Below are 14257 nucleotides of genomic sequence, written 5' to 3' on the forward strand. Positions count from 1 at the left end.
ATTCCGAGGGAGACATCAAGCACCTCGGGCCGTATTTTGCAGGCAGTCCATTTTCCATCTAGCTCCTATTTGATCCTCTGCCATTGGTCACTAAGGTAGGCAGTGATACGCAGCCAATGGTTACGTTCCGTCGCCAACACCCAATGGCCGGGTCCCTTTTGCACAGACGCCTGAAAGCCGCGTTTGTATCTGAGAGACTAATGACAGAAGATCGAATAGCAGCTAGATGGAAAATGAAAATTGGACTGCTTGCACAATCTAGCCCCTTGTTTCGCGCTACCGCGAGTACGCTACACATCCCCATAGGCTCCCTAATGCCCTCAAAACTTTGAAAAGCTAAGGGACAAAGATTGCGGAGCGTCGTGGGGCCTCAATGGCATTCAACTGAAGGTTGATGAAAGTTCTTAGCAGAGGCCAATATATTCTGTTAGCATTAAACATTTTCTTCGCAGAATGCACCCCTGTCCTTTTTCATTCCTCTAGAACCTGTGAACTAGGTGCGACAAGTTTCTCTTTTTTTAGTGCCTTGCCCTGCTCATAAGTATATATTTTTACATCATTCGCACCTTTCATTATTATACCAAGTGGCGCAGGAATAGGCGTTCACAAATTAATACCAATATCAGAGGATGACAACTACACGAAAGATTTTTTTTGTTGCGCAGCCTATGCAAGATGGTAAACACGAAGTGAGGACTAATCGTCGCCGTCAATCTTCAGTTAAGTAAAACAAATTGCGTGACTGAACTCGGCGGCCGTGTTTATGCTAAAAATTCAGGGAAATACTTTGTTGACCTTAAGTATAGTGAGGCGAAAGCCTTAAGCGCGGTGTTGCTGCTTGTGTCACTGTTGTGTGCTTAAGATGTTAAGCTTCGCCTCTAAGAGTCGAACGCGACATCGTCTTGCAACGCTGTCAGGGAGACCACAGAACACCATCGTCCGTTTGGCTCTACGCCTTGCTCGTCGGTAAATGGATTTTTGAGGAAAGGAAATGTATCTGTCTCGCATATATCGGTGGACACCTGAACCTCTCCGTAAGGGAAAGGAGGAAGATGGGAGAGAACGAAGACACCGTATTCACTAGACGCGCCTTTGTTCATTCCAAATCATCTAGCTGGCATGGAGGAGTGATTAGCGTGCTCGTCTCGCACTCCGGAGACGCTGGTTAGATTCCCGAACTCGACCAATTTACTAGGTTTTATTTATTTATCTGGTCTGACTAGAAAGGTTAATTAGGCTAATTGGTTAATAAAGCAATTAACTAAACTCCGTCCCACTTACTTGGAGCATCACTATACGATCCCTTTAATTTGTTGCATGGTTACTAGCCAAAGTACAATTGGCCCCATTTGAAAATCGCTCACTGCGACGTCACGACCATTTCGACCAATTCAAACAAGGTCGGCGTAGCTACTGCGCGACGGCGGCCGCCCAAGGTCTCGCTTTGGCTGTTGGAGTGTTGCTTTCGCAACAAAACTTCTAGGTGGTTGTATCCTGGGACTTTCACTTCACAGAGTTCTTCTCTCTTTACGAATGTCCAATTTAATCCGCATAATTACGTATGCAACACGTTGACGAAGCAGTGAGCAGTGTAGCCATAGAATGACAGAGAGGGTGACATGCCGCATGTAACGCCGAGTGACCTGTGCTGGTGGATGCTTCTCTGCGAACTCCAGTGTCACACGCTTCTCTAATGGCGCACTGGATAGCCAGAATTCCTTGTACTTTAGCGTGGAACGCAATCGCGTTATAGAAATTCGAAAAGCTTGCATGGCAACGACTACTAAAAATTGGCAATTGCAACCAGGCCCCTCTCTGCAGAATCTAACAATTAAGTTAACTATTATATTTAATCAAGCAGCTTACTAATTAACATGACTAATCTCTTTAGTGCCGCGTGTCTGCCACAACGTTGTCAGCGCTAACACATGCAGCCCACATCTCTCTTTCATCACCTCACGTACCTACAACCGCGATTCAGGCGCCCACTGACCCAGGGAGCCAGTTATGCGCAATTCCTTTCCTTAATAACATCGAAGTGCAAAACGTTGTCAACACCAACGCCGATGAACACAATGAACATCAACGGCCTATGGCTTCAGTGCCGCGTTTCTGGCACAAGTAGCATGCTAGGCTCATAACCAGGCAGCCCTCTCCTTGATTCATCAAAGTACCTCTCTCTCTGGCGCAACGTTGTCAATGCCGACACATACAGCGCACATCTGTCACTTTAAAGCACGACTGAGGTGTCCACGTTCCGAGACGGCCGTTATGCGCCTTTCCGTTTCATTCCAAGCTCCCGCTCCATTGGTTTCATAGCTTAAAGTGCGACTAAGGTGTCCAATGTCCCAGGGAGCCAGGTATGCGCCTTTCCATTGCTTTCAAAGCTCAAGGTCATTTGAAGATGAAAACAAGGCACACGGCGATCGAAGCCCGAGGTACCGTAGTGAAGGTTTTGCTTTAAATACTCAAAAGACGTTTGTATCGTTTTGTAAATAACTGTTCGCGGTGGCGCATTTTCAACATATTAAACATCACGATGAGTCTGGGAAAGAAATAACAATTAACTAAGCGACGCAAACTGATCAACAAGGTAATATTTGCTTTTAGATCATTCAAATGCAGATAAAAGATGAATGTGAGCAACGCATGCCTACCTGAATGTATTTTCACTTAATCTTGCTTGCCTGAATGTATTTTCACTTAATCTTGCTCACCAGCTACTGAGGGTTTTGCTAGAGGAGTGCTCACAAGCTACAGTTTTATTAATGCATTTAATTGTGTTCAAGGGTGTGGGACCACTTCCGCGAATACATTACAGCAAAAGACGAACGGTAGAACGCTGAAAAGTGTCGCGTGTGTCCTTTTATTGTTGTTCGTACTTCGTTTCAATGTAGTCAGTTGTGTTGTGTTGGGTTCAGTGGCGCATAAGCATCTAAGGCTATCATGCGGCAAACACAAACTATTCAAAATTGTTTTGTGTAGGATTTTATAAGAAAAACTGTAAAACAATGGTGGTGTAAAATGCCTAAAGAGCTTTTCGTACCATCTTGTCAAGATAAAGGGAATATTTTTTTGAAATGGCTAATGGTAACAGTTTTCAAAGAAGGTCGGGTGACATCAGCGGCCATCCTTGGCTGGATAAGAATTTCGAGGCTCCCAACCAATGAAATAGGCACCTGAGCCTTTATCTCAAGAATGAGAAAGTGGCTGAAGTGTATCAAAGACAAGTGAGGCGCTGGGCTAAAATTTACAGTTTATCAAGAAAACCAGCTTCTGTTAAAAAGCTAAAAAAATAAGGTATGTCAACAACTGCATTATCCTCTAAGAGCACTAATGGATTAAAAGGGATGTGTTCATAATAAAATTGAGTAAAATACTTTTATCTTAGTTTTTCGAGTTTTGAGCATGGCAGTAAAATATGGTTTAGTGTGAGCTCGTCTCCACATCTTTCGCAAACAGGTTTGACTTTATTAGTCACTAAGAAGTTATGTGTCAGGTGTGTGTGTGCTATGCGGAGACGACTGAACTTAGTGCTTCTGTGAACGTTGAACCATCTGAATTTAGTTTCGCCTCATCTCCTGGCTGACACGCGTGCCATCGACGTCAAATTCGCCATAAAAGAGCGTGTATAGCACGTGAAGACCGTGGCGGAAACCATTCAGTAAGACAATGAATTCTGAAGGACAAGTAAACTTGGATCAAGGGTGCGATGTGCCATTTATTCCGAGAAAAAATTTGAGACATTTATGCGGTTTCGAGTTCTCACTTCTCCTGCAACAATCCCGAGGCAAGCAACACGAACCGATGCTTGCTGCGGGACTGAATTCCCACTCTTCCTGGCATCGGAGCCGTTGCTGGTTGCGCGCGCGTTTCCTGTCGTTAATTGAGACAGTCTGTTCAATGCTGTGAATACCGGACGCAAAGGTTCTGCAGTTCAGCCGGAGGGGAGGGAGACACAGTGAGTGGGGGTGAAGCTGGACAGGTCATTATTGTCCTAGTAAGAATATTGCCTGCACATGCTCAGGTCGCGCAAAGCACCGATTGGTCAGGGACATTGACCTCTACTGGGAACAACAAAACTGATGGCGAGAAAATATTCTACAAACATTTCAGCAACAAGGAATAGGAGACCAGGCGATTCTGTGGTCTTGCTTTTTCCTCCAGTCTTCATTGTCGCGCTCCCGTTCGCGTGCAGCCACCACAGATCTATAAAAACGTTAACCCCAACACACATATATTTATGTCCATCCCTTATAAATATTGCAAACACGGTTAGCGAACTTTCACCTCTTTCACCTCGACGCACCCATCATCATCGTCATCGTTCGTCGTTCTCGGGATCGCGCGCTGTGTGCCGGGCTGTTTTGAGAATAAATACGTCCGTTCAAGCAGCGGCGTGAGCGTCCTGTTAAGTTTATGAGCGTCCTGTTAAGTGAATGGGTTGTCTGACGTACGACTGCCGCTTCAATTCGGTTTTCTTCGTCACTGCTATAGGTACCACCGCGCATGCAATACAGCGGATCTACAGACCTGGCTTTGTCTTTCTTTTCCAGCGACGATTTACGCGACAGCGTATACAGCCCGTTCGGTCGAAAAGTCGTCGACGTCGTAGTAGTAGTTGTCGTTGTCGGCACTGCTCGTCGGAAAAAATCGTATCATGCCAATACTTTGCCGCAGAATGTTCCAGATGGTGTCATACGATTCAGCGTTTGGTGCAGCATAAACTTAATAGTTAAGTTACAACCTAGATTCTGGCAGGAATTCGAACCGGCGACCAATAATGGGGGGCTGCGGGTGTCCACCGAGATATGTGAGACAATTACTGTGTCATTTCCTTTCCTCAAATCCAGTTTTCATTTCCTTTACTACGGCACCTCTTTCTTCTTTCACCCGCACTTTCCTCCCTTCCCTTACGGTGCGGTTCGGGTGTCCACTGAGATGTGAGAGAGTTACTGCGCCATTTCCTTTCCTCAAAATTGCATTGCGTTCAAAGCTGTTTCCAACGGGCAAGGTATCGCGCTGAACGGGTGATGGCGTTCCATGGACTTCCGGCAGCGCTGCAACACGCTGTCGCGTTTCACTCCTAAAGGCGAAGCTTAAGCGTCCTCCAATTTTTGTAAGGCCATCAAGTCGAAAGAGAAAAAATTTATTCATGTCGCAAAGAATAATTTGAGCGCAAGTTTGGAGCAATTAAAAACTAATCGTTATATTCCCTCTGTGTTGTAGCAACCACATACTCTATATCTTCAAGAAAATCGAGGAAATCTTTACAGCCAGTGTTCAGTTACGGCTTCAATGCGAAGGCTGCTCAACTTGGTTGCAGAGGAGGAGATCCTGGACAGAGGTTTTATTGAAAGTGTAAAGAAGAAGATGATCGGCAGCTGCAGCGGCAGAGCCGACGCGCGGCGCTAGACAAGAGCGTTAACTGTTTGAGCCAGGACCTGGCCTTGCCTGCTCTACCCGGCCTTCGCAACTGAAACTCTAGTGCAAAAAAAAATTCCTGTTTTACCTTGGTGGAGGTTGCGAGACTACATATTGGAGCTACACAACCGTACTGCTTCAGGAATTCTCTTCTTCGCAAGAAACAATTTCGCAGTATTAGCTGTATCAGGAATTTCTCCAGTGTGTACGCTGGCAAAGCCGTCGAAATGCGTCGCATAACCGGAATCTCCGATGTTCACCTCCCTGCCACAGAGAGTGCTATCCAGATGCATTTCAGATAAGAGACGTGAGTGTAATATATTCGAGGTCTCAGGATCCAGGTTGCCTTAAAGGTGGGGTGCGCAGAAGGGTAGGTGTTCTGTAAGGCTGTTAGTGACTGTAAGTTTTAGTGAGGGATATTGCTAAAAGCTTGGGACTCTTTCTGCAAGCTAATGCAAAGTGGTACAGACCACAGTCTCTCGATTTAATGCGTTCTTTGTATTGTGACACTGTCTGTGGCTGCATTAATACAGGGTTGTCATTTTGCAGGTTGAGTAGAGTTTTAGTAAAAGGTATGCCGTCTGCCACCAGTGAACATGGGATTTGGCGGCTGACAGCTACTGAACTCGAAACAAACACAGGTAGTAGAGGAGGACATCCTCGAAGTTTATTTTACATACCTCTACACCGCTCGATTTAGAGCCGGTACTCTGGTGTGGGTATGAGCCGACGAGATGAATATCAACCCGCTGCACTGGTTGGACTTCACCTTCGTTTTTCAGCCGATTTCCCGGCCAAACCCTACCATAATCAAGATTTTCACATCTGTTTCTTGTACGATTTCCTGTCCGAACCATATCGTAATCAAAACGGCTGACGTCACCACATTGCATGTCGTACTGCTCACCCTAGAAACCTAGAGGCATGTCACGCGTTACATAAAAACTTAATGCTAGCCTTATGCAGAAGCGCATAGGCAGGCGGTATAGGGCCTTCGTAGTTTTTCCGTTTAACTCTGCCAGTTTTTGAGCGTCTGATCACTCCTCTTGAGAACCCCTGCGCCCCATCCATTATCACGACAAAGTTGGAGTTTCTGCAACCTCACCAGCAGTTGTTTATGGCGGACGAGCTCTCTTGAAGTTTACTATCATGTTTAAAGTTTATCTTCTGCGAAAGTCTGTTGAAGCTTCCATTAGGTAATAAAACAGGACATGTCGACGATGATCTTCGCAGTCGCCGCTTGTGAAGGGCAGTCCTAAGGCAAACCTACAATCGCACTTTGTGATGTCCACAAGCTGTGGCCGCGATCCGTGTAGCGCAACAATTATTTAGAAAGAAAGTCTTTATAGCCTGTCCGCCAAATATTGAGTAGAGCCGCTTTCGACGCTCTCTGGTATCGCTGCTCCATGTTCGCTTGGTCTGGATGGTCGGTCCAGCACTTTTGCTTTCCCTCTTCGAGTGAGCCTCTGAAAAGCAAACTTGTCCAGCGCGGCTGTGGGTGCTTCGCACATGATGAACGCCACGTATGCCAGCAAGACGCTCCATGCCAACACTCCAAAAGAGAGAGTCACCTGAGGCAAATTCAGAAGAAAAAAAGTTTCATTTTTTTCTGTGTCTATGAGCAAGGAATCAGATGTGACAATCACTTGCGCGCTACAATGTCATCAGTTACTTATGTGCCCCTGGTGCCGGACTTACTACGCCAGTCGCTGATAGGAACGAACCGTGTGCAACGCGTCCACCCTTCAAGGAACCTCTTTCCAGTGGGCACTTAGTCTATTGTGATGCGTCCTCACCCGCTAGTTGTCTTGGTATTATTTCAAAATAAGTGCAGAACGTGAACGTCATTTTAAATGAAAGCTCCTGAAACCGTTGTTGCCGCACACCAGTTTAAGCATATTCTGTGTTCAGCTAGCAAGTCAAAATGAATAAAGCCTGTCACCATGAAACTACTTAGGCTATTTTTCATTTTTGTAGATCGTTGACAGTTTTATCCTTCAAAATCTAAAGTATGCTGACCGAGACCGATGAACGAAAACCTTGGCGGCATCGAAAAGTAAAAATACCGGCATCATATCTCGGTCCTTGCGCCCCTTACTCCATCAAGAAAAAGGAGTTGGCTCCACAAACTCGCATGTGGTCCAAGCAAGTATAAGAAGAAAGCATGACGGAACCAGAGCACAAATTCACGTTATATACGGTGAAGTAACCGCAACGAACACAAGGAGGCTAAAACATGTATTCACACGCGGCTATAAACTGATGCAGTGCATCTATGCCACCCGCACAGCCTCGAAAATTTAAGCGCAATTTTATTTTGTCACCTTTCATACAAAACTATAAAGCAGGCGTAAAATATATTTCTTCGGAGTGTTTTGCGCTTCTTTTTCCCGCCGCTGACTGATTTGTCTCTTTAAATTAAAGATTACAACTTTTAGATGCAGCTTGAAAAAATTTTAGGCCCCAAAAGATGATTAAGTACAGCACGTTTTGAATCAAATAAAATTAAAGGCGTAGTTCGAGCAACAAAATGAAATGTGAGCCAACCCGAAAATCGTCATAGAGGCAGTCTGCTGTGTAACCGGGGACTTCCGCACTCTCAGTGCGGAAGTCGTGGATTCGAACCTAGTGCAGGAAATGTTTTTACAGGCTGCTACGAGTATTTCAGCTACAACAACAATAATAGCCGAAGGCGCCCTTTTTTTTTACTGAGTAAAAGAAATAAACTCCATCATATGTCGGTTAATCCCATCCACGCTCGCCTACCATCTCTCCCGTTCTTTACCTTAAGTGCGCCCAAAATAACGCTTTCAGGCATTTCAAACACAACAATTAAACCCTGCACGAAAGGCCAGTTGTCCTAACATTACCAGGAATTCTAAAGAATCACTTCTAGTTCCTTTCGATGCCACCAGGGGACGTATGCCGTAACATTAACAAATAGCGCGCTGACATAATCGAAAAAAAAAAGAAAACTGCGGGAACAGCTGAGATTCGATCTCATATCGTCGCGGTACAGAAATAACATGTTTAGACCGCTCAGCCTCAGAGTCTTTTTTTTTTAATCTTCAGCATGGTATTTATTGCAGTGATGCAAGGTGCTATGCACATAAACTATGTAAAAATCATTACAAAAACAGCGCCAAAAGACCGCAATGCATAACACGTCACACCTAAGCAACGAATACGCAACAGCGGACAGGTTTGTTTTTAATGCTACTGCGCGGGATTAGACGATCATGTCCTCAAAATGTCAGTTTTGGGCATTTTTATTGATTTTTCTGAGAACTAAATACTCAGCAGTAAAAATTTGAGTCCCTCCTCTATCTATCTCCGCTGGCAAAAGCGATCTGAGCAGTATGTTCTTGACAAATTAAGTTTTCGTCTTCCAAAACGCTTTCAAATGTTGGCCGTTCGTATATACTTCTTTTGGGCTGTGCTGTGTTGGGTTTAATGGCACATAGGCAGCTAAGGCCATCATCCGCCAAGCACTTCCATAGACTTTCATTATCAAAACATCGAAGAGCGTAGGAACAAAATCTCGATCGGACACCAGAGTGTCGCTGCCTTCAGATGTTTTGGCAGATCACCAAAAAACTAAATCATCTGGGAAAATCTAGGACAATTTCTGGGAAATTAGTGCGCAATATCTGTCACCTCCCATTGAAGCGACGCTATGCTTAGCGGCACTGCTGGATGCTGTCTCTAATTCCGGGTAATTATATTCATCTCATTAACAAAATATAAATAAGCATTTATTCACTACAATAAACAGGCATCTTTATTCTGAGGACATAAAGGAGGCGTCTTTCTCGACAACTCCATTTTGCAGTTCTCGTGGTACGCCTGTGTTCCTAGATACTTGCCTCCGAATTTTCAACTCAATTTGAGTAATTTCGCATGCAAGATGTTCACGATCGGCGTGAAAATCCTTCCTTGTATGACACAGCTGTTGTGTAAGGCCTTCAGACTGTCTATATATATATCAGAAAGTACAAGGCCACGTGTTATAAGCTTCACTCACTCTCCTATACCGTTGGCAGAAAAGACGGCATGCGAAACAGCTACGCCAGACCGCAGCGAGTTTCGCGCCGATCGTCGCCGTCGTACATGTGTAATTACACGAACTGAGTTCGAAAATTTTCAGTCGTATACCTTTGGGCATGTTCGTACTGCAAAAAATTCTTTGAATTGAACAGCCTTGCAATATGAATATCTTAAGTCTGAAGTAATTCGTGCCTGGCAGTGCAGTAGGTAGAGTTTATTAATTGATTTTATTTCATTCGGAGACCAACGATAGCAGTTATCTTGTTGTTTTATGTCGGCCTGGTTGCATGACGTGCGTCAAAAAGTGACTTCTATGATTTACTTAGCATTTTACTGCAAAAAAAATTGAAAATTCTTGCTCTGAAAACCCTGCGAGTCCAGAATTCTTGAACATCAAATTTAATTGAGCAGCTGCTGTGAAATACTGTAACGCACTGTTATGGAAATATATTTAATTTAATTTCATTTATTTTCCTTAAAGGCCCGGTGAGGGGCATTACATAAGGGGCATTACATTACATATATAAAGTAATGGTCCACTCATCCGATGCGTAGCAAAATCTTTCTTCTACAGTTTTTTCATTGCTCGCATCGAGTAGTTAAGAGTGTGATATAAAATAAATGGTGAATGTTTTTGACGACAGAAAAAAAAGTTAATAGCAAAATTGCAAGCCTGCCGACGGAGCATCTGCGGATATATTGAATGTTATAGTGGGATCATGCGGTATATGAAGGAATTTCGCTCATAAACAACTCCCCGTTGAAAAATGCGCTTTTCCAGAATTTATGAGAACTCTATATGTATATACAACTGTATAGATACCTGCCTGTTTAGACAGCGCCATTTATTACTGAGTTTTGCGATCACGTTCTTTGAAAAAAAAATAAGGAAGCCACAAAGTCATTATTACCTGAGTGAAATGGGACCAGAAAAGGCGTTCCCTGGAGGCATGTAGCATAAGCTGGATGAAAGGATAGTGAATGATGTAGATGCCGAATGAAAGCTTGCTCACGGGTACAAACCCATTCCACGACAGGAGCCTGCCGACAAGTCCTGCAAAAAGAAGAGAGAACTTCAAGTCGTGGTATTAGGAGAGATTGAAGGGGGGGGGGGGGGGGGGGGTACAGAAAAGACCACCTGGTCGATCATCAATTCAGAACATGACATGCAATTTCTCCAGGAAGCATTCAGGCGCGCAGTACTCAAGTCTACAGGGGACCGTCAATATGGTCTCCGAATGGAACCTCTACCAGCCCAACAAATGGTCTAATAGTGCAGCCAACCATTATGCACACGAAGTAAACAGCACCGGCTTCTATTGACGCATTTGCAAGCTAGCCGTAGAATAGCTACGGCTCCGAGAAAGCAGCAGGGGCACATAATCTTCTTTTAGACAAATATCAAGGTTAACGCCATTCTCTCTATTTAATTGCTTGCCGAAGATTCATCAGTTAATTCACGAGCTCAGTTTCGGAACTTAGTTTTTCATAGCCGGTAGTTTGCACAACTACAGCGGAGAGTGATGCCTGCAGCTGTGCAGACTACACTAGAAGATTACATATACGCATTCCGCTCATGAACACTAGGCAACACAACACTTCCAGTTCATCTCACCGCCTCGTCCTGTGGAGCAGGCCAATGTAATCCAAGCGAGAGATATTGACCACAAGACGCGGTCACAGAATGCTACGAGGAGTTTCGCCGCTACTGGTGCGGGATCCACACGGGTATACCAGGGTAACTTCATGAACACCACGCAGAGACCGCAGCTGGTGGACAGGCACCAGCCTGCGAATCGTACACCCTGCACAGGTTGGAAAAGGTTTTTAATGAAGCGAAAACACTTTTGTTTTACATTTTCTTTCACTATTTTTGCTGCTCTCGATGTGCTCGAGCATTTAAGAATTTAGCACCGCTGATGCGGATCCCATTAAACACGGGTCTTGAGTCCTCTGTTTAATGGTAACGCGTACACCGGTCGGAACGTCTACTGCACCGAAGTGCATGCAGCCAAAATGGCATGTGGTCGAACACCGAGTCCTTTAGCTCAGAGAACGGGTGACTATTGTATGGAGAGCGCTTTAAATTCTTGGAATGTCATTTAAATATAGCACTGCTTTTCAAATCTTGTTCTCGCTAAGCATGCATATGACTGCATTCAGTAGGGAAAGTTTCGTAGCACAGGTTCTCCAGCATGCTCATACTGTGATTTCATGAAAGCGTTATTGTGTACAGAATACTGAAGCAATAACCTTGCATATATACTGTGTCAGCATGCCTTAAGCCTGATATTCATCACCACAACTATAATTTTATGCAAACCCCTCAATGCAAAACGCAATTTGTCCGTAGGTATCTCATAAAACTGCTTTTACAAAAATATCTCCCGCCGCTGTTTTACGCACAGATCAATCACCACTCGACGGATCAAGTGTGAAAAAACTTTTCTTTTATTGTGAACTGTGCAATTATTCATTGAAGCGACTTAAGAAAAATTGTGTCCGTCAAGGCTGAAGCATGTACAAATGCTTCCAAAAACTGCCACACAACTCTATCTACTGTGAACAGACTTAAGAAAAATTGTGTCCATCAAGGCTGAAGCATGTACAAATGCTTACAAATACTGCCACACAACTCTATCTACTGTGAACCGACTTAAGAAAAATTGTGTCCGTCAAGGCTGAAGCATGTACAAATGCTTACAAATACTGCCACACAACTCTACCTACTGTGAACCGACTTAAGAAAAATTGTGTCCGTCAAGGCTGAAGCATGTACAAATGCTTACAAATACTGCCACACAACTCTATCTACTGTGAACCGACTTAAGAAAAATTGTGTCCGTCAAGGCTGAAGCATGTACAAATGCTTACAAATACTGCCACACAACTCTATCTACTGCAACTTCTGTAAAGGCGCTAAAGACAGCAGGCATTTTGGTTCCTTTGTCTTCCTGCAACCTTCCCTCTTCTCTTTTTACTTTGTACCCTTGTGCTAATTTGTGCCTAAGCTTTTATGGTCGCTTTCCTGCGCACGTAAACTAAAACTGATCAATTCGCGCTACAAGTAACATACACACGGAAACACAAACGGACGAAGCGCATGTCCGTTTGTGTTTCCGTGTGTATGTTCCTTGTAGCGCGAATTGATCAGTATGAAGCACCAACTAGCCCCCGCTCTTGCATTGTATACTAAAACTGGCCCTCATTCCTGCTTACTCCGCCTTATAGGGGCTGCATTGGTAGGGAATGATTTCTTTATTGTCACAATTGCTGCATTTTATATTGTGCTCAAACTTTTATGCGACAGTTTTTTTGTGCGCCGACTTCTGGGGGCAGCGGATGCATAGAGAACGTAGGGGGGTGTGCACGTCGAAGTAGTCGCGTCTATCGGTCTAGGTGTCTGAATAGTTGGGGCAATCAAGAACTTAGGAAGGAGTGACTAAGTTAAAGAAAGCCCTCGGAGGATTTTGGTGAGTGTTGTCGAGGTTGCTCCTTGAAACGACTGCACAGAAATTTCGTGCCCTGATGTGCACCTATCGGGCGATGGGAAGTGGGTGCCGGCCATTTGTGGGTGCTTGAAAACCTTTCCGCTGTGTGGCTCTTCCGAACGCTGCATGTAGATGCGCTGAAGCGACTTGTGGCAAACTAATGTCTTTTATCATACTTTTTGGACGTCTTTCATGTTATTTCGTCAAATCTGGTGTATTCTGCCCAATTCAAGACTTTTTATCACAATGTGTCATTATCTTTTTCAGCTGTGTGCCATGTTCCCGGGGTGCACGAATGGTTTCCATCTCGTGATTAGCGATCCTTATCGTTCCTTGACTACTGTATCTCTTTTAGCGAGGTCACCATTCACAAAAATCCACATAGGATGAGAAACGGCTTAGCGGAAGGCTTTTGAGCGCAGAGCCTGGTTTGTATGCGATCATGCCAAATCAATATAAATCTTCGTTCTGGCTAACAATTGCTACAACTTTTCTTCTACTACATACGACGGGTTTTTACTCAGACGTTGTTTAGCGCATACATAAACAAAATATTGTCACTTCTGCAAACGGAGGCTCCACCTCGCCAACCGCCCAGATGGATCTTTTAGGCTGGCCAGCCAGCATGACGAGTGGTGATCGCTGACAACGCGAAATGGTCTTCCGTAAAGGTATGGGCGGAACTTACTGATGGCCCAGACTACCGCAAGACATTCTTTCTCAGTCGTTGAATAGTTCCATTCCGAGCGCGAAAGTGTACGGCTTGCGTAAGCGATGACTCGTTCGGCGCCATCCTGCCACTGTACCAGGACCGCCCCAAGGCCTACGTTGCTAGCATCAGTGTGTATGTCGGTTGCTGCGGCGTCATTGAAATGGGCGAGTATCGGTGGACGTTGCAGGCGTTGTCGGAGCTCCACGAAAGCATCCTCTTGGTCGCTTCCCCACAAGAAGGGTGTGTCGTCTTTGGTCAGCGCTGTTAAGGGTTCAGCTATTTTGGAACAATCTTGGACGAATCGTCAATAGTAAGAGCACAGTCCCAAAAAACGTCGAAGAGTCTTTTTGTCAGTGGGACGCGGGAAACTGGAGACAGCAGCGGTCTTGTCGGGATCTGGGAGAACACCGCGCGCGCTGACAACATGGCCGAGGAAACGAAGCTCCTCAAAACCGAAATAGCATTTCACAGGCTTGATCGTAAGTTGCGCACATTGGAGCGCCCGGAGCACTGTGCGCAGCTGCTCCAAGTGTTGCTCGAAGGTGGGCGAGAAAATGACGACATCGTCCAGGTATACGAGGCA

The 14257-nt window shown here is 44.9% G+C and overlaps 1 protein-coding gene across 1 annotated transcript in view; it reads right to left on the reverse strand.

The window, feature by feature from the left end:
- Window positions 1–6724: 6724 nt before the first annotated feature.
- Window positions 6725–14257, reverse strand: part of LOC149353727 (nose resistant to fluoxetine protein 6-like) — a 49103-nt gene continuing 41570 nt past the window's right edge. Inside the window, exons 13-15 of the mRNA XM_089575854.1 lie at window positions 11087–11276; window positions 10383–10525; window positions 6725–6995 (exon numbers count right to left, since the gene is read on the reverse strand). Of these exons, the coding sequence (XP_089431980.1) occupies window positions 6768–6995; window positions 10383–10525; window positions 11087–11276 (561 nt within the window). The 3' untranslated portion in view covers window positions 6725–6767. The remainder of the gene's footprint in view (window positions 6996–10382; window positions 10526–11086; window positions 11277–14257) is intronic.

This window comes from Amblyomma mixtum, chromosome 3 (genome assembly GCF_055824585.1).
Source record: "Amblyomma mixtum isolate Tamu chromosome 3, ASM5582458v1, whole genome shotgun sequence".
Lineage (NCBI taxonomy): Eukaryota > Metazoa > Arthropoda > Arachnida > Ixodida > Ixodidae > Amblyomma > Amblyomma mixtum.